Source organism: Anguilla anguilla, chromosome 4 (genome assembly GCF_013347855.1).
Source record: "Anguilla anguilla isolate fAngAng1 chromosome 4, fAngAng1.pri, whole genome shotgun sequence".
Classification (NCBI taxonomy): Eukaryota; Metazoa; Chordata; class Actinopteri; order Anguilliformes; family Anguillidae; genus Anguilla; species Anguilla anguilla.
The window spans coordinates 59,359,600-59,385,506 of NC_049204.1; the positions used below are offsets into that span (position 1 = coordinate 59,359,600).

The window sequence follows — 25,907 nt, forward strand, 5'->3', positions numbered from 1 at the left end:
CCCAATCCTATTAATCAAGACCCTTAGCAAAGACTAGTATTTGATTCGTAAAATTACGTGATGAACTGCTTAGTTGGAACAAAAGCCTGCACCCACACCGGCCCTTTCTGGAAAAGATTGAGGACCCCTGCTCTACAGGGTAAGATTTGTTACAAAGCGTACGCACATTCAAATTCACAAATTATTTGTGGAGAATGAAAGTATGTATGGACTTATTGCTTTTTGGGTTTTAACTCAACCACTCGAGATGCAATGTGACTAAATGCAGATGATCGAAGAACAGTTTCCTGAAATCAAGGAAGTCATCTCAGGAATTCCAGTGTTTTGCACACAGCTTATGAATCCAGCACACGAATCCTCGTCATAGACAATGTGCTAGACTAGAGAGTCAAAACAACAAAACTTGTGTCACTGTCAAAATAATTATGAACTGTACTATACTTACTAATACAGTGCCTCTCAGCTTGGTCCAGGGGACCCACTGAGTATGCTACTTTTAATCTCAAAGATTATTGCAACCTGGTGATAATAGTATTATTTTAAAAACCAAGATTGAATTTTAACACTGAATTGTTCTTTATGAGACTATTTTATTTAATGTTTACAGATTACTTTACATCGACAATAAATGTACCGAGTTGTGAATATGGAACATGTAACAAGTCTGATTAAACAATGCTTTCAGTCTCTTATAATGTGCTCTATGAGAAATGACTCCATAAGTTAAATCTTTAAATGTAATTACATTGCAGACTGGGAGGTAAAATCAGCAGTTAAAACGCATATTTTCAACAACAACCTTAAATGATCAAGAGATCAATCGCGCCTTCTTGGTGATGCTGTATTTTTGCCTTCCTGTGAAAAACACTGATGTTCTCCACTACTGTATGTCACATTCGATAAAAGCATCTGCCATGTGATTGTAATGTTAGATGACTCAAATCAGTATACACAGTGGGTACCCTGGACCATGTTTGACATCCTGTTTTCATACATAGGCACTATAATCAAGGTAGAGGTGCAACCACCCTGCTATCCATAATCAAAAATACGATCTTGTAAAAACGCAACTCGATGCTTGCAATATATTACAATAACTCAAAATAAAATCAGTTTTCAATAAAGAGAGAGATACGTTTTTTAAACATTTAATATTTAATAAAGACAACATTCCTTTTTAAGCCCTTGTAAACTTCATTTCACCCAAAATTACCTGCCCAACTTGGAGATCAACCGCACTCCCAACAATCCCCACCCAACCCCCAAAACCCATCCCCTACAAGTCCCAAACCAAACCCCATTCCAATATACAGTACTGTAAATAAATCTGACACTACATTAGGTTTCTTTTAATATTATATTCTCATCATTATAATTCCTTATTTATTCATAGTATTTCACAATTATTTCTGTACATGTTTGGTTCGTAGGTTCAGTTTGTCGCCAGAAGCAGTTTTGCTCACTTTTGTCATTCACAAGATGGGAAAATTCCTCCTCCCCCTCCCCAGCCTTCTCACACTCTGTGTGCAGAGATTCAGGGGGTTCCTTCTTGCACAAGCACACGTCACTGAGAGCAAGAGCTCTTAGACCTGAGGCTTCGGATCGCCCTGGCCCTCTGTGTCCTGCATCGATGACAACGCCACCAGCCCCACAATCCTCTTCTGATGAGACCTCGAATCACGCTTTGGCATTCGTCCCCCTCTGCTCTTCTGCCTACAGAGAGAACTTTTTTTCCCCCCCCAAACGCCCAGCCACTCGCACTGAAAGGTTCACTGGCAGCAGTCACCCAGGCAACGTCAGGTTTGTGTAGTGTTGGCGTAGCGGAGCAGGGAGGAGAATCGGCGAGAGCTTGCGAAAAGCGTTCCGATTCGCTGGTCAGGATGAGGACTCCTCCGGATTGGTCAGTTCGTCAGTGCGATCCACGAGGCAGCCACCCCGCCCTCTCGCCACAGCCAGCCGCCCCCCCCCTCCCCCTCCCCCCACCCCCTTCCTCCTGTAAGTGCCCCCCCTTCTCTAGGGGTGCGGCAGGTTCATGCGGTCCTCGATTAGGGTGCTGTCCAGGCCCTGGGTCTCTATGCACTGGTTCACGGTCGCCACGACGCCCACCAGCCGTCGGTCCAGGGCGGCCAGGTGCGGCTCAGCCAGCACGGGGGCGGCGGGGTCGTGGGCCGTGGCCTGGCGCATGGCCGAACTCAAAGCCCCGCCCCTCAGCAGGTTCAGCCGGTTCCACGTGGACACGCGTATCCTGGGAGGAGAGAGAGAGAGAGAGGCCGCACTCCGCTCATTTCCCAGTAAACTCCCTTTTTAAACTCCATCTCTGGGCATGGAAGTCCATTCACACGCTGTACACTTTTTGTAACATTTGTGTGTGGATGAAAACAAATGTCGTTATTGCCAAATTTCTTAATAGAGAAGAGAGATAATTATGAAAGACATTGAGTGTTAAGAATTTATATAACCCGGTTACCCCCTGCCATAAAAATTGAGTTCACAGCATAAAATTCATACCGTTGTGTCTTTTTTTGAAAATGTTAAGTGCTGCAGGCTTACCAGAAGAACAGAAATATGGGAGCAAACAGAAAACGAACTTTATTATTATGATTATGAAGCTCATTTATTTTTCTCTGATGACATTCTAAGATTGCCTTTCATCCAGGACCAGGGGTCATCAACGTGTCCGTGGCAACAAAAAAAAAATTGATTGATTGGGGAAAAAAAGTTTTTTTTTTCCCCCATGATAACATACATTGCAATTTGGCCACAGTGCGACTGTAACCTAGGTTACATTACGTTAACAGTTGGGATGACATGAGCGTTAATATGTAAATTAGACACCTAATTGCGCGCATTCTCCTACTATGAGTCAGGTCGCAAACTAGACAGCTAGCTATCCTAACGTTACAGCCCCCAAAAATGACCAAACGCGCTTTTAATCCTTCGTGGGAGAAAGACTTTTTTGTTTTTTTAAGAGATGACTTTAGCTTTCAGACTTGCCAAAGCAAAACTGCCGTTTACAGCAGGTGGCACTTTCAAAGAAATTGCAAAAAAAAGTTGACCCAAAATCGTCTGCGTTCAGCAGGCTGCACAGCAGTGCTAGCTAGCACTGTAGCCAGAAACACAGAAAAAATTGGGCAGAAGTTAGCACCTGCCAGCCTAGCGTAGGGGAAGCCCATTTCGTGCAGGTACTGTGTGAGGTACTGTAGGTACTGTGAGGTACAGGTACTGTGTGTGTACTGATAAGACCCACTTACTGATTTTCCAAAGATCTGTGGATATCAAAGAAATTAAGACTGAGTTTTTGAGCCTGCTCGAAATCATAAAAAAAATAAAAAAAAAACTTACAGCACTAAAAGTTTGGGGAAAGCCAGCTATACTTGAATACACAGACTAATTGGGGCCTCTTATTCAATGGGTGTTTTCTATAGCAGTGACCTCAGCGAGCAGATCAAACAGCACCTTCAATCCATCAAATAGCAGAAACCATGCACTCTCCTGTGCGTGTCAGTCTCTTTTCGCCAGCATTTGCGCATTTACTCACATGCAACACTGGTACAAAGGGGCCAGAATACTCCTCTCATCAAGGGCTGCATTCCCAAAACTGCAAAACAAATGAAGGAAATGACTATCACCCGATGTCCAGCTGAATTATATATATATATTTACTGCATTACATTCATTAGCATCACAAGATTTTTCCTCCCCAAATAGCATGATGTGGCTGCTGCAATGCAGGGGCTCTGGGGAGCACTGAGGTGTGCTGCCAAGCACTAACAGCATTCTTGCGACTACTGTCAACATCACGTCTAAGGCAAAAACATAGGCGTGGAGTCAAATTTGTGGGTTTGAGACCAAAATTACTCAGGGGGCCTCCTTTTGAAAAACAGCATTTTGATGGAGGTAACTTCTGAATTTTGAGAATAAAAATATCAAAATGCACGATCATCAAAAAGAAAACTTTTACAGCAACTTTTTTGTTGCACACAGTACAAAAAACATGCATCTGGTTCCCAGAGTTTTTGACACAACTAACTAAATGGGTTTTCCCATCCCAGCTCCCTTTTAATAAACCCATGCCCATCTCCATTTATTTAATTTTTTCCCCCCAGATTTACATCAATCTCAGACGGCCACTACAGGATCAATGACAGAAGTCTGCCATGGTGACAGAAAACTGTAATCCATGAGAGAGTGAGCGTGGGAGGAAGAGAAGGGGAAACAGAGGAAGTCTTCTGAAGAAGAAGGATGCGTAGTGGAGATTAGCTTTGACAAATGGGTGGCAGAACAGAGTAGCTCAATGTACCCTCCATTGCGTCTCTGTGAGGCACACAACTGCCCAAATGCCTTAAAGGGCAAGCTTTCTCTACCTTTTGGCATTATCCAGAAGAATGAGCATGCTCGCGCCTCCGTCGTCCTGGAAACTCTCGTAGTGGTGGCGATCGGCATTCCCTATAAGGTAGTCGAAGATGGCGGTGTCGATGACGTCCAGCAGCCTGGGTCCGGCATCGTACGGGGGCATCTTCTTGACCGCCTCACAGTAGCTCTCGTCATACTCCCACCTGAGGGCACGAACGCACAAATGTGCACACGCACCGAATAAATAAACGATCTGTGCCTAAACACATTTCATAAAAACGCTGACTAAAACGCTGCAACATCAGCCCACCATTCTACACAGAGTCTTTAAGCTTTAAAGGTTACAGAATAGGCTTGCCCATCTAGTACCATATTAAAAAAGAATACTGATTATGTTGAAAAAGGACAAAAACATACCATAAGTATCTGATAAAGCATTTTAATATTTACAGTGTGTTTCACATACCATGTCCCTCCATATTCTACATATATACTTGGCTTGTACTGTCCTCACAGTTCAGCTATGGAAAACAGGCTTAACCTGATCAGAGTGAAACCTGCAAAAACCACTTTTAAAAAAAAAGCAGTACTGCAAGTGTGTAATTCTACAGCCCTAGGAGGAAGTGGGTTGCATCTCAACATGCTTGCATTGTATGTAAACTCCCAAACTAACCCTAACCCTAACCCTAACCCTAAACTTGAAATGTCCAGAAAGCAGGCATGTTTCAAACAAAACAAAACCAGGTTATCGTATCTCACGTGACACAACGGTACTTTCATGATGCGGTTGGTTCGGCAGAAAAAAAAACATCATTCAAGTCCAACCACCGAGACGGCAATCCGGGATTTGCGCTGTTCAAACTGGTCTCGATCCTGCACCGTGAAGAGAGAATAAGAGGGGGTCTCGCCTGGCCAGTTTTCCCTCTCGGTAGGTGCGTCCCCACGGGTGCCGGTGCTTCTGCAGGGGCCACACGTCCGGGAGCCACAGGGTGACCGAGCCCTCCATCACCTCGCCTTCCGCACACGCTGGCTCACTTTCGCGGCAGTAGTAGCACTTCCCGTAGAAACACGTGTTGTTCCCTGAAAAAAAGGGAGGGTAGCATGTAAATGAGCGTGCCTGTACGGAGGTGAGTGGGCGTCTGCTGAGGTGCGTTCAAGTTCAGCGAAGAGAGGCGAATGTTCGTGGCGAACAAGTTTTCTTTGAACAGTTCACAATTTGAACGGCTTTTTACCAACATTCCAAATTGTTTGCATTAAACATAAACAGACATGGCGACGAGAGCGTTTGTACTCACAGCCGCTTCTGTGATCATCGATAATAAAAAACAATAGCTAGCTAGCGAACAATAATAACATTGGCCAGCGATAGCAATAACATAATTGAAAAAACTGATCACACTTAATGGCATCTTCAATTGAAATACCCGTCTGGGAACATTTCCCTCAGTCCAGCGTCCATTTTTGTTCGCCGCAAACTACCTTTTCAGACCGTTCGCTTATGTTTGCAAACGTTCGCGGTGAACACAAAGCTAACGGAAAAAAGTTTGAAATTATTTGCAAACGTTCGCCTTGTTCGCTGAACTTGAACGCACCTCTGGTAGAGGAGGTTTCATGAGCGGGTTTGAGCAGCGTGGAGGTGCACAGGAGTAAACAACCACGCATCACAGACAGATACCTCTCTCAAACTAAAAGCAAAGGCACACAATATAAATGAAATGTACTCAAGATCAAGTGCAAAAGTAATTGGTAATTATATTTAGAATGTTTATTTTAATGTCATTGGCAGTTAGAAAAAGAGATAAGTAAGACATAAAACATCAGTGTGTATAATACTGAAATTGTGTGTGCTCACTGTACGTTAGGCTAGATGCTACAGAAGTCCATGTCTGTAAAGGCTGAGAGTCTGTGGTCAAGGTACTTATTTCTGTGAGAAATCCTGCAGTTCCTCAAGATAAACTCTAAACACTGTATCTGAGTTTGTGTCTGAATTCTATGCAGAGTCATTTAATGGCCTGTTTTAACAAACTAGAGAATAAAAGATAAAAACTACATGCAGCTACTTTGAAGACACTTGAACATGGAGCCAGTCTACCATAGAAAGACAGAGAGGAGAATAACCTTGCATAAGGAAGGTGCTCAGCAACTGGTCTGTGGCCACTGGTTTGATCTCTGTGCGCAGATTCACAAACCTCCCGACCACCAGGGGAGCTCTTCTGAAACCAAGGATCCTGAATAGGCAGAGAGATGGGCATGATAAAGAAATACCTGCACTCCGAGCACTTCTGGGCATTACGACATTGTGAAGAACAGATCGGTAGACCTCTCTAAAAATACACCCTGAGAGCCGGCACCAGCATGTAGGAGCATTACCTGTCCAGGTGAAAGGCCGCCACCTCAGCGTTGTGTCTGTCGTAGCCTGCGTACGGCTCCCCCTCCACCACATAATCTCGACTATACCTGAGGGAGGGAAACAAACATACGGACGAGGATGTAAACCTCTCGGAGAAATCATGCACAGAGATTATGGTCACACATGGCTAGAAAACACGACCTTATTTCACAAAGGCAGGATTCTCAGGATTAGACCGTTGGTTGGCTTGAATCTGTCCAGCTAGCTGGCTACCTCCATTTCATACCAACCGCTCATTATAAATATACCAACAGTAGATGCAGCTCCAGCCTGGCCTGTCTGACAGTGGTCCATGACCTTAGAACTCCATAGAAAAGTATTTTGGAAGATAGTTACAATCATAAGATCGCGCGCAGTCGCACAAAGAATCTTATTATCAGTAGATCACAAAGGAGTATACTCTGCGGCTTCTCTGTTCTTGGAGGAGGAGGGGTTTTGGTGCCTGTTCCTGTTGAGACCTTATGTGGGCAAACAAAAGGAACTGTGGGTATGGAAGGCTTGCTCAGGATTGTACTTAAGGGAAGCTCAAAGAAGCATTCGGGGAGAGACTGCTTAACAGTTCTCCTGGTACCATAGTCATTGCCGTACGGAGTCATTTAGTTATGTATTTGGCAGTGAACATGTTCATGTTTATTTGCTGTAGCAAGGATGTGATTCTGCGTTCAGTTATAGGTCATAATTTCTGTCATTAACGTAATTGATGATCATGTTTTCACTAAATCCTCATATTTCTGTCCCATCTGCATCTTCCTTCCTAACCCTTATGCAGCCTCATGAATACCACTAAGGGCTGGTGCATAAAATGCTAGTAAGGTAACAAGTCTGGAGATTGAGTTTCTAAAGCTGTGTACCATGGGGCAACATAGCTCAGGAGGTAAGGGCGTTTGTCTGGCAGTCGGAAGGTTGCCGGTTCGATCCCCCACCCTGGGCGTGTCGAAGTGTCGCTGAGCAAGACACCTAACCCCTAATTGCTCCCAACGAGCTGATTGGTACCTTGCATGGCAGCCTTTCACCATTGCTGTGTGAATGGGTGAATGAGAGGCATCAATTGTAAAGCGCTTTGGATAAAAGTGCTATATAAATGCAGTCCATTTACCATTTATAACAAATTTCAGGATACGAGTTTCTAAAACAGTCCTAAAGGAACCTCTGAGTAATGTGTAGTGAGTAACAAGGTTCAGGATATGAGTTTCTGCTAAAATTAGATTCCTAGTCCTAGAGGAACCTCTGAGTATTGTGTAGTGAGTAACAAGTTTCAAGATATGAGTTTCTAATAAAAGCCTCAAAGGGACCTCTGAGTACTATGCCAGACATAAAAATATAAAAATAAAATCCCTTGCGAGGAAACAACGCCTAAGGAGGGGAGAGTAGAAAAATGGACCAGGGCTCTGGGACACAGGTATACTGCTCAACACCACGGGATATATACCAGGGAGTGGGTATTTGATCCGTGCCCTTGTCTAACCAATAACTAAAATAAATTATACAAATTTTCCTTTACAGTTTTGGCGCTGCAAGCAGGATAACAAATTTTCTTTTACAGTTTAAGGCGAAGAGCAGGGTAACACATTTTCCTTACACTAGTATAGCTTGTGGTTTAAAATAAAAAAATAAAAAAAAAACACTTAAAAAAAACTACAAAGCAGCTTGCACAGCAATGTTTTACTTACATTTACTTAAAAATGTATGTATGCATCTCATTTATTAAAAATGGGGGTGGTGGTGGTGGTGGTGGTGACAAAATTGTCTTCACTTTCACCAACTACCTTTTAGACACCGCAAATCTAGCGGAAATGTGGCTAGTTATCCTCAAACAGGATGTCACCACGCTAGCTCACGTTCCCATTTCGACCTCAACTCTCCATCCGTAAATTTAGGCTCAAAAATGTCCTACAAAGCAGCCATAACTTCTGTTTTACAGTCAGACATTATCTGCGCTTCAAGTTCATTAGTGAATAACTTGGCTGAGGTTAAGCATGCAAGAACAGGCAGTGTGGCAAATGAACTACCTCTTGGCTAGGCTAGCCAACTCCGTGGTCCTTAACCTTTGAAGTGAAGTCCCTGCGCCAGAGCTGAGAAGTAAAAAAGTCGGCCAACCAGCACAATTTTTTGTTCATAATTTTGCATAAAAGCTATAAAATGAATGTGTTAATTTGTCCAACCTCTGAAAAGCATAGTATCGCTGTGCAAGCTACTTAGGTGTGACCTGAAGCGCATTCTCTTGCTTTAAACAACCAATTTGCTGATGCAACAGGTCGTAAGAAACTTCTACATGTCAGAAGCATCCTTCATTGCACACACTGTGGATGACTCAAAACATGTAAAAACTGAAATTATATAGGCCTATTTTTGAAAAATTCCAGAAAGTGAGCTAGCCTATTAACTCTAAAAAATCCCTATGAATCACATCAAACACCTCAATTACATTGCATATTTTTGGTTACCCACCAGAACAAACATATTAATCACACAGCATAGTGAGAACGTTCATAGGTCATGCTGACTGCTATCGAAATACAAACCTATTGATTTTTCTGTAGTTTACAGAAGTGACTGGTAGCCACTTCTGTAAACTACAGAACATGCACTGGAATCGCAAAACAAGAATACACACTCATACAAACAAATAAAGAAACTGTACATAAACAATACATTTTCTATGTGTATTTCCTCTAAAAACAATTTGCCAAGCCCAAACAAACAGCAGGTTATTCATTCAGTAAATTTCCTCATTTGTCATGTTTGATGAATGAAGCAAAGCTTTCATATAATATCCAAAAGAAATCCAGAGGAAAATATAACCGAATGCTAAATTTTCATTGTACCACATTACTGTACCACATTAAAATGTCTTCTTGTCTCTCAATGACTCGGACAGCAATTAATTCTGATGTTTTATTAAAACTGGTGTTTATTATCAGTACAGAAATTTTATAGATTTCAAATGTCAAACTTTTGCCATATGATTTAATACTTTTTATATTGGGTGGTATTGCTACAACAACAAAAATTGTTGACTGCCAAACAAGGGAAACTTATTTAATTAATATGCTTCTTTCCAAATTTTCAGTTTTATTATTGGTCTTTTCAATTAAAAGCCATGAAACAATGGTTTCATCCCGAAACCCCAGTGTCCTGGCACCCTATCGAGAACGTACTATCTTCACCATATTGATTGCAAGACTTGACATTTTTAGGTCTCAAACAGAAGTTTGTGCTTCTTTGCATGGGCAGTATTCTCAATACCACTTTACAAATAGAGGATTTGCCGCATCTGTATTCAATAAAACAGTGGAAAACAATTTAAGCTCTTCCAGTCACAACAATATGGGACAGATAATTGGGGAAGACTGGTGTTTTCCTACTGTTTGGCAAAATATGTTTCGTATATTTTCGTATATTTTTTGAAAATCATCTTCAAAATTTAGCACACCAACTAATTCATTACAAACTGGTGCAGCGTGTTCATGCAGCTACACTCAAGAGATCTCAACTGAGGCTGGTGAAGGACCCTACCAGCCGGATCTGCAGGCTTGGGGAGATTGGGAACTACCTACATGTATTTTGGGAATGACCTAAAATCGCACTGTTTTGGAAATATGTTGTGTCCACTCTTAAGTAAAATTCTGGGGGCTGATGTCCCACTCTCTCCTGGGGTAATGCTTTTGGCAGATGGTTAAACTGTTCTTAACCATAAAGTTAAGGAAAAATCTTGTTCGCTGGTCTCACTGCAGCTAAGAAGACTATTTTGTAGGGCAGGATGGTGTCTCTGAACTCCTACAATTCTGTATGGCTGGGTTTTATTTATAATATTTTCCCCCCCTCAGAAACCTACGGCGACAATTCATAGAGCTCAATGTAATGCAATCACAGCTTGGAATATAGCTGCAGATGTTGTTGTCAGGTTGCAAGCAATGGACTGTTGATTTCTGCAAACCATCTCTTCGGTTCCAGGTATCGAGAGGGGTTAGGGTGTATGAAAAACAAAAAAAAAATTGTTCACAAAAAAAAAAAAAAGTTGCTTTTGGAATGGGAGTTTTTTCTAGTGAGGGATTGTTTTGATTAGTACATCACAATCATAGTGCACTTCTGCTTTCTCAAAGTACCACGAAAAAGGCTGGGACCAAAACCCCCATTTTAAATAACTGCTGGCTGTGGTCGCAAAAACACATTATTTTTGAAAGTGAAGGCTGTGCAGTGGCTTATATACGGGAGCACTGTTGGGTTTCACGTGTGGGGAACCTTACCGTTTCGGCTTGAAGACCACCTTCTGCCCCCCATCCAGCACCAAGAGGGCCTTCAGCTGCGTGCCCTTGTAGCCCACGTCAGCCCTCTCCACCCGGGCGGTGGCCAGGGCCGTGAGCACCGCCGCCATTTCGGGCGTGTCGTCCGGGTACACCTCCCTGGGCCCCACCCACTGCGCCGCCACCTCCCAGGGTGACTGGAGGGTGTGGGTGAGCCGCGCCCCCTTGGCCAGCTGAAGCCCCGCCTCCATCTTCCTGAAGGCGCGCAGGTCGCGCCGGCTGGCGGCCGAGCCCTCGCCCCCGTCCAGCAGGAAGACCTTGGCCAGGCCCAGCAGGAGCAGCACGGCGCACAGCACGACCACCCGCTGCTTCAGCTTCATGCTTCCGTCCTCTCCGGGCTCTCTGACTCTCGCTGCCTTCGCCTCACCCCTGGAACATTGCACCGCGCTCGGTCGTCCCCCCCCACCCCGCTGCGATGGGTGACCACCAGGACCCGCTCTCCCAAATCTCGCTCTGGCCGTCCCCGATCTGCTGTCCACAGCTGGGCTCGGGACTACAGGGGAGGGATCAGGATGAGTACAGTGCACGGAAGAGAGCAAAGCAAAGGCCGTCAGAAAAAAAACAGACTAAATTGCAAGGCTTATTCAAATGAACTAACATGTTCTCTGCAAAGAAATATCTGTCTGCCTAATCAAAACACGCCATAATCCAGTTAAAACTAGCTTACCCTGGACAACACACCTACGTTTCTGCAACAGATGGAAAAACGTATTACAGCATGCTCTACAGACTGAAGTGTTCACTCTGTGGTCCACGAGCTGAGCTAGGCAGCCGCTGTGCCAGGGGACACACCATTTTTCCAGGGCTGGGGCTGGGAAAACTACAGGCACCTCACCACAGAAATTCCTCTCTTGTGAAAATGTCAAATTTTGGGAAATTATGCAGTACTGCAGGGCTGCCGCTGTTGACACTGACATGGTAAGGATAAGGATTTAATTCCACACCGTGGGGAGTGTCACAGTGTGTTTTAGCTGGCTACACCTCCTGACAGCAGCTGTTATGCGAGTGACATTATAAAGTACTAAACCATTAATAGCCACAATGCTATCTGTATAAAATGGGTGGAGGATCACTTATTGTATGACTGTAAGCAAGCCTCCACCCATTTTATGGTGGCGTAACCTAACTATTACTGATAAAGGTACAGCAAACTGTAGAAAGTCTTAAGTACCACAAGAAAAGCAAAGTTATGTTGTTCACAGTTACAAATAGCCTACTCTGTGATAAAGCTAGGACTACTTATGTACTACTATGTACAATTCACCCCCATCTCACTGCCTTCCGTGCCTTGTGTCCACAGGAAGACCATGCAAATCACTATATTGTTATTATTTTCAGGCTATTTGTTTTAACCTCAAGTTCTTACGGTTTTGTTTTTTTACTCCTAGTTTGCATGTTACTGCTTAGCATTTTCATTGTATAGACTTTGGCCAACTTAACTGTGAAAAGTGGCATACAGGCCCAAATAAAGGTTTGTTATAATTCAGGGTTCCCATTCATTTTAGGAAATCATTTTCCAGGACTTTTCGAGGACAATTTCCATGACTTAGACTCACAGACATGAAACATGGACAATGGTAGCCCAAAGCCGGTGGTGGACCTGGGGGGAGTGGCAATGTGCAAGCACCATAACCATTCAAAACTGTTTGCTGCCATGTAATCTCAGCAGCTAATAAAAATGAGAAAAATACAGAAAAAATACAGAAAAATATGCAATCTCAGCTCTAAATATACTGTTTAATAGCTTGACTTATAGCCTAGCCTACAATTTTCTCATTTCTAATTTTCCAGGTGTTTTGACTGGAAAACTAGACAATAAATTTCAAGGTTTTCAAGGTTTTCCAGGACGAGTGGGAACTAGGGCTTGGCGATATGGACAAAATCAAATATCACGATATTTTTGACCAAATACCTCGATATCGATATTGTGATGATATTGTAGGGATGACTATTGGTACCTTCACAAAATTACACAATGAGATTTTTGATAAATAATCATCAGTAATGCCTATGTAATAACTAAGTGGGTAAAGGCAAATAATAGAACAGCTAGAACAGTCAGGTAAGTTCAGAAAATTACATCACTTTACTGTAATGCTGCCTTTAAAACCAGGAAAAGACAACACTTATGCCATATCACAGTATTACGATATATAAAATCCCAGACGATATGTAGTCTCGAATCACAATATCGATATAATTTCGATATATTGCCCAGCCCTCGTGGGAACCCTGTAATTATATAATCAAACTTGATAATCAATCCAGGCTTTTTTTGTTCCTCATTCACACACACTGCATCCATTTCACCATCTGTCTTTCCTTCTCTATATCTTTCGTTTTCTCTGCCCCATCTCGCTTTTTCAATAGCTCTGCTTGCTTCTTGCTTTCCTTTTCAGTGTTTGTCTCTCACCCAGCTGAGGAGTGACAAATTTCTCATTTAGTCTTTCTAGAAATGACCACCAAAAATGTTAAGGCAGTGGTCAAGGGTCAGACAAGTTCCCGCATTAGTCCATCCTTACACACACTGAGTGGGATCCCTTTATGAATACAAAGCTGAATGAAAGTCCAGACTGATACCCCTGTGGTTGTTTTTAACATTAATTCTGTATTGCACATCTTTGCCATACAACCACATGTTAAACTGCTTGCCCACAGAACTTTGCAATGAGCAATATTTTCTCTTTTGGTGTTAGTGCACCTGTCTGGATCACTCAGTGGGGTTGCGTTATTGCAGAGCCAAAACGCAGGGGGAAATTACACTGTATTCCAGAAATGCAGATATTCCCAGTTCGCAGGAACTGTCGCCGTGGGCTATGCATGGCAAATTGTGGTCACTCACTCACGGATGACCTTTGAGGGACATTTTGTGGGACACATGCACAGGTGGTGCTTTGCTTAGTAGGTTGCTTAGTAGGACACATGCGCAGGTGGTACGGCATTACATTTTTAAGCGCAGCTTTATTGCCTAACGTTACTTTAGCTAACCCTAACGTTCGCGTTTCGCCTACTTTAGTTAATCTAGTTTGTGCGTATGGATGCTATCCTGCACGCATGAGTAGGAGCTAAGGACACACAGCTACAACCACCGATACAGATGTATGGACACACGGAGGACAACAAATAATGTTACAGGGGTGAGGACATGACATAGCTAGCTAGCTATATAGTTAGTACAGGTGCGCCGTGGGTCTGGACGGTTTCGTGCTTGTTTATATTAGAATGGGTGATGACCCAGGCTTGAACAACAAAATAATGTTTCTTTGAGCCAATCAACTTTCAGTGTCTGTCTGACATTTGTGTTATTTATTAATTATAGCTACATGCTACTTGCTATTGGTAGCATTGCAAGGGTCAAAGAGAAAGTGCTTCATTTGAAGTCAAAAACGAGACGTACAACTCTACCTAGCTCGCTCAACATGAGTGAATTAAAACAATTCGCTCCTATGGAGTTTTAAAAATATATGTTTGCCTGCATGGATAAAATTTGTTTTGATTAGAACATCAAAACGTTAGGCTATTTCTAGTTTATTTCATTCTGCTAATCCCGCCGTTTCATCTCACTTGTTACGAGCGACAGAACAGAAGTATGAACGACATTTATTTCTATCAGAACACAAGCAAATTAGTGTAAAACACAGATTTAGAAATTTCCAGCTTTCTAAAGACGTAGCATTCCGTGGGCTAGCGTGACCACTGACCACTGTGACAATTGGGCTATTCTCAAGTATGCACCCAGAACTGTAGGCAGTGCTGCTGAACACCTGCCATCAACAAGGAATTTGACAGTTTTGAAATAAAGAAAAGAATGACCAATACTACAGAATTCTGTACAACCACCTCAATGTAGTTGTCCAGCAGACACAACAGGCTGTAATCAATTTAGCAATCAGCCACTGGCAATTGCTGACAAGCAGCCAAACCCAATAAATTGCAAGAGAAATTATTTGTATTATTTATACCGGGGGTGACATAGTTCAGGAGGTAAGAACAGTTGTCTGGCAGTCGGAGGGTTGCCAGTTCGATCCCCCTGGACGTGTCAAAGTGTCCCTGAACAAGACAACTAACCCCTAATTGCTCCCAACGAGCTGATTGGTACCTTGCATGGGATCCTTTCACCGTTGGTCTGTGTGTGTGTGAATGAGAGGCATCAATTGTAAAGCGCTTTGGATAAAAGCGCTATATAAATGCAGTCTATTTACCAATCACCATTTGTTCACTACAGAAATATCCTGAAAACAAAAGCAAGCATGACATCCTCACATTTGCCTGGCGTTCATCCAGGGGCAGTGGACCTGATAGACCTCATGAATGCTCAACAATTGGATTTCACGCAACTAGTTTCTCTTATCACAGGTGTCGATATATATGCAGGACAAGGTTGTGGTGATTGATTTTTTGACTGGTTTATTCACTAAATTACTCATTTTAAGCAAAGGGAAACACAGAAAGCATCTAAAGGTGAAATGTGTAAGATCTGTGTGTTCTTGAGAAAAGCACTTCGACTTGATCCAAGACAAAAAAATGTAGAAAACAGGTCGAGTCGGACAGTGAAGAGTGGAACTACTCGTTATTCTATTTTTACCTGATCCCCCACCCCCAAATCTCTCAACTGAATCTGATCAATTTTAACATTTCCTCTTAAACTGAAATTGGTTTATACCAAAATCTCGAACATTTCAATTGAGCTAGCGTTACAAAAACAATAGATGTGTTCTCAAACGTATAGCAAGTTTAGTTTTGTTACGTTAATGAATTAATTCATTTGTGCCAGTTACGCAATTAAAATCAAAACGTTAGCAAATCTCAATTACGTATAATTTGCAAGCATTACAGACGGCTCTGCTTCGCACTGGCACTGCACTGCTCACTGTCATGTATGCATAATATCTGACCAGGAATAACTTAGTCTTAACGTTTCTGACCCAGAAGCTGGGAACAACTTCGTAAAAATTAAAAATACAAGTTCACCAGTAAGGCACGGGAAGGCTAATCGAATTCCAAAAGCTAATTCGCTTTCATGCAACATTTTCAATTCGGTGTTCAATCAATGCCATAAACACGGATTTGCCATAAACATGGTTTTAAATAAACAAGCATGCCCCTTGTTATCATAGCCTTACTGCAACTACATATTCATTTTTATCGCTGATCAATTGCCACGCATGCAGTATAGCCTCTGGCCTGCCTTACAATTCGCTCTTTTATTCATTCATTCACGCACTGCTGTGCTAAGTAGGTTAGCCTAACATTACAAGCATCGTATCGTAGCCGCCAGGCTCTGTAGCGGCCTGCAATCCCCGCGAACCCTCGGCTTTTCCTTACGAAAGGCATCGATTATGTTGAACCCACCGGCGTCCTGCTTTAGTTTATTTGAAGCTGTGAAACTAAGGTTACACCTCAAGCAACTCGTCATTTAGTATTCTATCCCAAAATGATAGTCTACCTAGAATTTGCGTAGTCTACCTAGTCAGCAAAATGCTAGTTTATGAAATTTGCACGGCTAATCATGATTTTAAATCGACGGTTGACAGCTCATAGGCAGACGTTAGCTAGCTGGCTAACACATTAGCTAATTGTTCTGAAACCTCAAATGAAAACACCGTAGACCTACGAACTTCAGATATGACGTTGAGCTGGCTATTACTAGTTATGATAAGTGTGACTTGTCAATAAAAAGCTAGCTAGAGCTGCGAATTAGGAATCAATAAAGCTGGCTATAGACTAATCTAACGTTACAGGTGAAAAGGCAGTGCTAGCAAGTTACCCTGGAGAACCGAGTATAGTTAGGGAGAACCTTCCTCGACCGCTTCGAACGGGTGTAGTTGCATATCTATCCATAATGTCATTCATTCGCAACATTAGCTACACATAACGTTGTACTTATGATCCCTAGCCGGTAGCCAATGCATCACAGATGTGTTCTGTCCACATCTGCATCTGACTGAGTTAGACCACAAGTCAATTCTAGCAAGCTAATGATGTTAGCTGCAACACATTTCTCCATTTCATGAGTAATAGCTTGCTCGCGGTGGTTAAATGTTCTGCAGAATGTCGTTCAGGCAGATTCACACTGAAACAAGATAAAATTATGTTTAATAGTTCCTAGGTTACACATTATGTTTGCGAAAAACAATATCCGTTCTATCACTGTTTCTGAATGCCCCAGCCAGCTTAGTAAACAGTAACGTTAAACGTTACCGAGCTATCTTGAATGCTCACGTTCAGTGTGACTCATTTGTTGATTCATCGTACCTTTCGTCACCGTTTTGGAGCCAGGATGTCCAAAAGTCTGTCTGCAATGCACAAAATTATGTTTTTACTGAATCGCTCATGTCTCACATTCAGCATTCCATTTTCTTGCCCATCATCTTCCCTCACTCCCGGATACACACTTCCTCATGCAAAGAATTCCACGCCGCCTCTTCTCTTAAAGTGAACACACACCATTAGCGACATGTCATGCACTGAATCTACCGTTCTAATGTTATACCGTCAATCAATACTATGAAACCGAATTAAATTAACAAACTGAAATAAAATGGGATGGTATCAACCACACAGCGATAAGCTCTTAAAGGGCAAAATGTTCATATGCTAGCAAGGTAGGTAGCCCACTTACCATCGTGAAATACAGTATTTCTGATACACCGGTCCCCGCAGAAATTCTGGTCCTGGCAATTCAGTGTCATCTTTGGTAGAGCGTAACGTTACGTTTCCTCTGATAATCATTTTAATGCGTAATTATGACGAAGGGTGCATTTAGCATTATATTTGTACAACACTCCACAGGGTGCATAATGTTCTCCCATTTGACAAACGCTGAAATGTAAAATGTGAAAGGAGTTCCTTGATTCCTATGGATTGTCAGCTTTTATTCTCAATATCATTAATTATCTGATCGATTGTTTAAAGGGATCATTGTAAAGCACATTTAAGAAAATGTGCCCGTCAGTCAAAGGACAATACCCTTAAACAGTTCAGAAAGGTATCTAACCTAAATTGTCTAAGGACACAGATGTATGCAATATAATGAGAGCTATGCAAGTTTCCCAGGATAAGTCTGTTTGCAAAGTAAGTAAATAGTGTAACAATAATTGACAATGTGAGGATGTAGATTACCTCACAGCAAAGAGACCAAAATACCTAATTGTGTTGATGTCACACACAACGTTGTGCACAGCTTTGTAGAGCAACAGAACAAGTTTTAAGTCCGATTCTGATGAACAACATGTTTTACAAATGCAGGGCTGAGGAACCGTCTTCCACACTTATGCATGGTTACCAGGTGCACACCAGGGGGTAGTGGTGTACCACTACCAAAAATCAGACATTAGCCCATATAAATGTTACATGAGATTGTATTATACAAAGTACTGCCCAATTCTCATTTCAAATCCCCATTAGGAAAAGGAAAAATAACATTCCCACAGGAGCATTAACAGAGACTAAAAACAACAGCCAGCTTTAAACTTAGTTGTGTTTTTCACAAGAAGCATCTCCTCCCATCTCAATACACCCAGCCAATGTGAAGCTAAGAGAATGAAATGACTGCAGTGAATGTGTCAAAAATGTGAGGGTTAGAAATGAATGGTTGAAACCAAAACTTCTGTGCGAGACTCCAGTTTCCAGCTGTACTGCCTCAGGGTGTAGACATCTGTACATATCAGGTCTCCTCCAGTTCATTGTTTTCCACTTTCATTTAAAAAAAAAAACAAGATGTCGGAGGCAACAGTTTAACAATTCAAGTAGTTTTATTTCAGTAGGAAAGATTATAGTTTAGTCAGTACCTAAAGTGTCAAAAAGCTAGCTTATGTGCAAACACACTAATACCTCACAAATTCACACTCATACTTACACACTGGCGTGCAGCCTCACACTTGCAAATGTTGTTATCTTTAAAAGATTAAAAACAAACCAAGGGAATAAAAGGACCAAGTGTTTATTGTGATCTCTTTTCTTGAGCCTAGGAGCACATCTCTCAGTTCAAAGGTCATAGTGCTAGCTAGGGTCAGGGATAAAGAGCCAGGGCCAGAAGACAAAGATGGGGCGCAGGGATAGAGGAGACAGTGGCTCAATGGAATGGCACAATGACACCTCATGTCACCCAATATAAAAGGATTTCGGTGACATCCTTAAATAGACCAGCCCAGCATCATAGTCTAATACAGGTACCAGAGTAAGCCATATCCATCTGAAGGATATAAGGCATAAAACATTACCCCTATCATCCAAACTCAATCCACTGACATCCAATGGAAATTCTATCTCGTTTTGCAGGATTCTTACAAAACATGTCAAGGGGAGATCAGTTCAAAAAGCACATTTACCCTGTCAATACACACCGGTCATTGTGCATTACTATATATAAACAGTGTAAACTTGAGTTATAGTATAAACCTCACAAAAAGCTCAACATTCAGTCTACTTAAAAAAAAAAAAAAAAAGGAAAAAAAAAAGGACAAACACACTGCTTATGAACCCCTTTCCTGATGTTAGTCACTACAACGAAAGACATTTACATCACTAAATTCATCAGCCTGCACCGTCTCAACAGGTTTCCAGCTGAACCATGGCAATGGTTTTAATTACTTCGGTGTATTACGTTTCATCCAGCACTAACTAACCCAGTGCATGCCAGTGCCTGCCCTGTAAGTAGGCTGTAAGACATAGACATGTCCAGGGAGTGGGGAAGATTCATGAACACGGGAGGGAGTAATGCATTTCGTCGGCACTGCTGCTCTGAGCGCTCGACCAGGGGCCCAGAAGGTCATTCACGTCCTATCACACACAAGGCGATGATAACGCAGTAATGAGAGAATCGAGACGAGGATCAGGAGACAGATTTCTCTGATCCCAGTTGATCCACGCCCCTCCTCCGACTTCTCTGTTCTTTATAACTGTAAAGTTGACTGCTTTTCCACCATGCCTACTTTTTGAAGAGCATTTGATACAGAACACAGCCAAAGTCTTATAAACGGTACCAAAAACGAATGGGAGTAATAAGCAGAAAGTCATTTCAGGTTTACCAACATAGTTCTGAAAGACTATGATCATAAAATCAAAGGTTAAACCACACCTATCAAATGAAGTTGTCTTGCCATCGGTGGTGGAGTCCCTTTTGAGAGAGTCCTTATGTGTGGGCTGAATATTGTTTTTGTCGCATATGTCAAACGCCAGAGTTAAGTGGCATGTAATATGTTCAACACTGGATAGCCATGGACATTTCTGGCTGCAGGTTCTTCAAGGATCTTACGAAAACACCATGTGCCTTCTATGTGTACTTAAGTGCAATTGCAGTGATTAAATCAGATGGATACTACAAATATTTCTGCTCTGTTTCATAAATGGATGACAGTTGGATATGCAGTCAGAACAACGTGCTGTGGGCTCTCTGCTACGCAATGGGGGTCTGATTCCCTTGGTGTGGCTCTGTACTCGAGCTGTGTACGGAAGAGGCAGACATTGCACAGACCAACGTACTGCACTGTCCGACTCATCAACTGACTGCATTCACAGTAACACATACCCACACAGAATCTCTTTTTTGACTCCAGCCACACTCAGAATGAATTCTCTCGCAATAAAAAAAGTTTTCTCCTCTTAAAGCATCAACGGGTAGATCCCGATATGCCAAGGATTTACCAGCTCCGCCTTTTTTCAATGGTCTGTCAACCCCCCTTGGAAATCACTGAAGTCACCAGCAAGGTGTGCTTGTTAAATCTCAAGTTAAAAAAATAGATATATTTACACATGTACTCTATGTGTACACACACAAAGTCAAACACACGCACATACAGGCTCGGGTATCTTATCGTACAGTCAGGATTATCGATTCTAAAAAGATTTTCTCATAGCCCTTCCGCCATCTTTCCTTGCAGCCTGAAAATTCCATATTTCCACCTCCTTACTGTAACCCACCTGAAACACAGCCCATCTATTCCGCTCCCACTGCACCTGTTCTGAGAGTCCTTCGGCGTAGCACACTCCGCCCGTCTGGTCCACCCGCTGATCAAGGCAACTTTCCTTAAGCTCCACCTCTGGAGTTAACACTGAATCTCCATCGCTCTATTGAGCGGACGCCACTTCAGAGCTGAACCAAGACAGTATTGCATAATTACAAGCCACATCAGAAAAAAAACAAACAAACAAAAAAAAAATTAAGCACAGAATTACAGATGGACTTGAAGTAAAATCAGAACAGCCACACATATATGCCGTCACAGTTACAGACCATGGTCACACTGAATTTTTGCTTCTCTGTTCAATACGAAATTACCGTTCAAGCGTCCCCAGGGGACCAACAGATGGGAGGGACAACCCAGAGTGTCACGGGCAATTAGGTTCTTTCAGGCTGAGGCGATGTGAGCATTGACAGAAATGCTGGAACAGGATGCCGACCTTGATTACTCATTCTTGTAAACATACGTTGTGAAAAAACACTCACAAAACAGGTTGTGCAATCTGTTGTAAATTATGTACAGGAAGGAAACTCGGGCCAGTAAGAGCTCTAGCGTACTGGCCAAGTATAAACTCCCATTCAATACAGACTGCAAATTACAGCGACTAGCCTCTTCTGATGTTGAAGATCCTGCCCATAGCAAGAAAAAGGATTTGTTCCATGTTTAACACTTTTGTTCCCATGGGAGATGAAGTCATCAATGAGCATACAGAAGACTTGTACATACCCATGTGAGCTGTGAGCCCAAACTCATTCTAGCCAAACCTGTACCCAGCCCTGCTCCTTACGCACACCCTGGGTGTCGACGGCACCACACAATGAAATACATCACATTAACTCCAAACAGGTGAAAAACAGTAAAATACTATAAACAAAATTGACACACAGCAAATAAGGTACAAAATACATTTAAAAAAAGTTAATGACTAATGTAACACACAAATGTAACCAAACTTAAAATAACCTAGACATGTGCAAGATAATTCTACACTGTAATACTGCCAATTATCCCCCAAAAAAAGACTAAATAAAACATGAGAAATGCCACAAAATACAAATGGACTATATGCATGGCTCCACAATAGCTTTGCGCTGCTGCTGCTGAGTGGTTGCATCTCACGTGCGGAGATCTAACTCCCATCTATCTCCAGGCTCAAACCGTAAAAAAAATGAAAACAGCACGGACTAATCGTTTTTCCTTTCACAGCTTTCACGAGTGGTTAGTGTGTTATCTGGTAGACAATATTTCACTAAGGTGAAACATCAGCAGAAACAAAAAAACTGATTAAAAAAAAAAATGACCAGGTCATTTAAACAGTTCAGATGTGTATTATGGTACCGTCAGAAGCTTAGTTCAGGTGCCCGTAAGGAGTATGTTTATATACAGTATTTGAGAAAAGACGTCTAGATAGAAGGCGTAAGGCCTGCAGGGGAGGTCTACTACGCATTGTGAGTTAGTAAAATTCTTATGCGGTCACAATCTCCAGTGCTCTTAGTGAAAATAACCAGTATAAAATAAAAATTAATAAAAAACAAAAGTGGTTATAAACGCCTAACTCAAGAGTCACCTGGGCAATGTACTGTGATATTCTCCGAGCTCGGTTAATCCTCGTCTTTACAAAGGATAATGACAAGGGAACAGAGAGTGATCTACCTCTGGATTCCTAGAAGGATGGTTTGAGATTATCTGGAAATGTTCTGCTGGAATTCTCAGGGAATTGGACGCCTTTCATTTAGAGTGTTGAGGTCATCCTAGCAGGTGCCATTTTCCCAAAATGTGCAGAAAAACTTATCTCAATGTTTCCATTGGCCCGACTCAGCTGCGAGAACACAATCTTATGCAATGAGGGGAATAACGTCAAAAGGGGCATACCCAAAATAAACCTTCCTGCTCCATAGAAGCATTGTAGAAGCACAGCCGTCAAACTATGTGTCAAGATGTCTGGGCAGCGTAACACAGACCTCAACTTGCTCTGTCTAACAGGGGTGTAGAACTACGAAGACAAACAGTGGAGCTGGTACAAATGGCAGTGCGCTTCATAGCTTTTAAACAGTGTGTATTGCAAAAGAGGAGGTGTGAGCACAGGGAGAAAGGTAAAGGTAAATGACAGTGGGTTAGAGGTCCAACCGTTCCCTTCAAGAGCCAGACGGTTAAGAGGTTCTAACTCATCGCCCGACCCTGTTCTCGAGTTCTGAGGTGACGACACAGAAGAGAAAAAAATTGGGGGGGTGGGGGGGGGGGGTGGGTGGGGCTGCACTGAAAGCATCGGGAGGAGTGGTGGCGCAGGTTCCAGGGTCAGTAGGGAAGCGGTTGGCGGGTGTGGCGCTCTGTGCTTGTCGCCGCTCCTCACGCACACCCAGGCCCCCCCCCCCTCTCTCTCTCTCTTAAGGCAGCGGTGGCAGCGGGCGCAGCGAGGGCGGGGTCATGGCAGTGGAAGGCTCCCGCCCGGTGCTGCCGAGTCACACTACCCACTGTCCCCCTCAAAGTCTCCGGCGCCATTCACTCAAAGGACATCAGATTGGCTGGAACCTGGCCAAGGAGAAAGGGAAATCTGCAGTCAGTCATAGCAAAACTACCACGTCATTTAGAGTATCCTCTCTAAAAACGTACAATTAATGCGTGCAGTTTCTGATCACAGCCAATTATTACATTCGTTAAAATGAAAACTATGAGTATGTAAGCAAATGGCTTCAAATTGGAACTTAACGTATTTTGGAATGGTCTGGGTCAAAGCCCTCTTGAGAACCAAGTGTGATGCACCCTGTGTCCACTGCCCTAGGCTGAGGAGACTTTATAAAATGGCAAATCTGTCATTGGCCTGCTGACCTGCTGGATTCTGGCCCAAAAATTCTCTAGTGACCCACACAGGTTGATTAGGGAGCCGGTGGACTGCACTGTCAAAGCCGCACATGAGAAGTCTTCCTAGAACTCCGCACTCTCTGTGAGCTGAGCTGCAGTCTGCGCAGTAAGGAGCAGCAGTAATGACACCCCGTGCTTCAGAGGAGAGCCGTGGATGTCTACACTGCCCTGTGCTCGCTGCGCGGCTCGAATTTGAACGCTGCTGTAGAATCGGACATTCCAAATCAGGGCGGGGACTGCATTTACAAATCCATTGTATAAAAAAGTATAAATGCGTTGAGCCGACAAGTCAAAGGAATGCGTGTCATTTACAAGCACGACTTGTTTGGCACACCAAACGAGTAACGACAGAGATGAGAATGACAACGGCGTATTCACAACTTGGACACCGGGGGAAACCGGGTGGACCGAATTCCTCAGACCCGAGGCTCCGGTTGAGCCTGTGGACCTGAAGCTCCACGCTGTGGCGTCCCATGGTGCACTGGGGGCTGGCTTTACCTGCTGTCTGTTGCTCTGGCAGGCCGCACTCAGGTGTTTAAACCACAGCAGAGCGTTCATCCGGTTGCCAGCCTGGTACTTGTAGGAATTGCCTGAAAACCACACAAACGCACGTGATGCCCTATCAGATTCAGGAAGGAATGCTGATCTGTGACATCTTTCTAAAATAACTGAATACATATATAAGAACTAAATATCCATGTGATATAAATTTGTCATTTATTCAAAATGGTGAAAAATCTACCAATCACACCCGTCAGCAAAGTTGTTCATTGAGGTGAGAGGTATGGATTGACTTTGGTTTCAAGTCTCTAGACCAAACGGGGCAGGAGTTATACCCTTTCAAATTCTGTATTGTCAATTGAGTGCCATAGTGCCAACAAGAGTCCAATCAACGCCAAAATGGCTCCTGTTGTAATGCATGCAACCTTTGACCACTGTATTACGTTTCATTAATTTCACTTATTAGACACAGGGTGGGCCAACTCTATATTAATATCCATAATTTTGGATGAGGTGTTGAGGTGTGTCCACTTACTTTTGGCCATGCAGTGTATTTCATGAACCCTTACCAATGGTTTCCACTGTGTAATGCAATACCTCAGTAAATGTGGTCATCAGTCTCTCATTACAGGACTTTTTTTTGCAAACCTAACTGCACTGTCCTAACCCCCTGTAGAGAAACAGCCTACCACTAGTCCTCAGCAGCTGGGCTCAAACCCACAGCTGCACTGACATCACTGGGCCCACCTGAGCAGCACAAATAGGCCGTGTAAATCCACAACCTCATCTGTGTCCAGAAGGAATCATAAATGATCCAGGACGCAAAAGAGACGATGACCAATGCAGACAGAAATGTCAGGTATGCAGTCAGAATGCCTCCACAAACAGCACTGTACAAATGCATGGTGAAGCAGACATACTTCTGCTTGTGTTTGCAAGCATGTATGTGTACACAAACAGTATGCGTGTCCATGTTGCGTGCGCATGTGTGAGTAGTGTGTGTGCAGTGGTGTTCTGGCAAAGAGGGAGGATGGGTTATAAGATCACTGGTCATTAAAAAAAACTGAACAAATTCATGCTGAAGAGATGGCAATGTCTTCAGATGAGACTGAGTAGATGTCTGCAACTTCAACTGCAACTGCAAGCGTGCACACGAGTCTCACCGTGCTCTGAGTCAGTCAGCAGGAAGACGTCGGGATGCTCTGGGTCATCAGCCATCATGGACATCCAACCCACCACCGAAGTGCTCTTGCTAGAAGTGGATTTGAACTGCCGCAACACCCAGATGCACAAGAACAGAGAGTCACAAAAATCCCCTCTCTCGATTATTTCCCAGAGCTACACGTGTAAGATATAGCCATGGAACTGCCTGGCTACTGCTGAAATGAATCTAATCTGATGACTGTAGAGTTTCCAGTCAGAACCTGGGGACTAAATTAGGAGGGATTTGATTGGGCGATTCAGGGCTCAATCTGCCTCTCAGTCCCCAGTTAGCTTGGTTGTACGGTCAGTGGAACG

At 43.0% G+C, this 25,907-nt stretch overlaps 2 protein-coding genes across 4 annotated transcripts in view; both read right to left on the reverse strand.

Moving 5' to 3' along the window:
• Nucleotides 1-1,982: 1,982 nt before the first annotated feature.
• On the reverse strand, nucleotides 1,983-17,518 carry fam20b (FAM20B glycosaminoglycan xylosylkinase). Its single transcript, XM_035415691.1, has 8 exons — nucleotides 17,323-17,518; nucleotides 11,011-11,560; nucleotides 6,724-6,810; nucleotides 6,472-6,581; nucleotides 5,262-5,433; nucleotides 4,365-4,556; nucleotides 3,539-3,598; nucleotides 1,983-2,245 (listed from the first exon to the last, which is right to left on the reverse strand). Exons 2-8 carry the CDS (start codon nucleotides 11,385-11,387, stop codon nucleotides 2,014-2,016), a joined length of 1,230 nt encoding a protein of 409 aa, XP_035271582.1. The 5' UTR covers nucleotides 11,388-11,560; nucleotides 17,323-17,518; the 3' UTR covers nucleotides 1,983-2,013.
• Nucleotides 17,519-23,265: 5,747 nt separating this feature from the next.
• Nucleotides 23,266-25,907, reverse strand: part of ralgps2 (Ral GEF with PH domain and SH3 binding motif 2) — an 82,375-nt gene continuing 79,733 nt past the window's right edge. For all 3 annotated transcript variants that reach the window (XM_035414707.1, XM_035414706.1, XM_035414708.1), the window contains 3 exons: nucleotides 25,553-25,658; nucleotides 24,387-24,478; nucleotides 23,266-23,558 (listed from right to left, as the gene is read on the reverse strand). In XM_035414707.1, coding sequence (XP_035270598.1) covers nucleotides 23,529-23,558; nucleotides 24,387-24,478; nucleotides 25,553-25,658 — 228 coding nt within the window. In that variant the 3' untranslated portion in view covers nucleotides 23,266-23,528. The remainder of the gene's footprint in view (nucleotides 23,559-24,386; nucleotides 24,479-25,552; nucleotides 25,659-25,907) is intronic.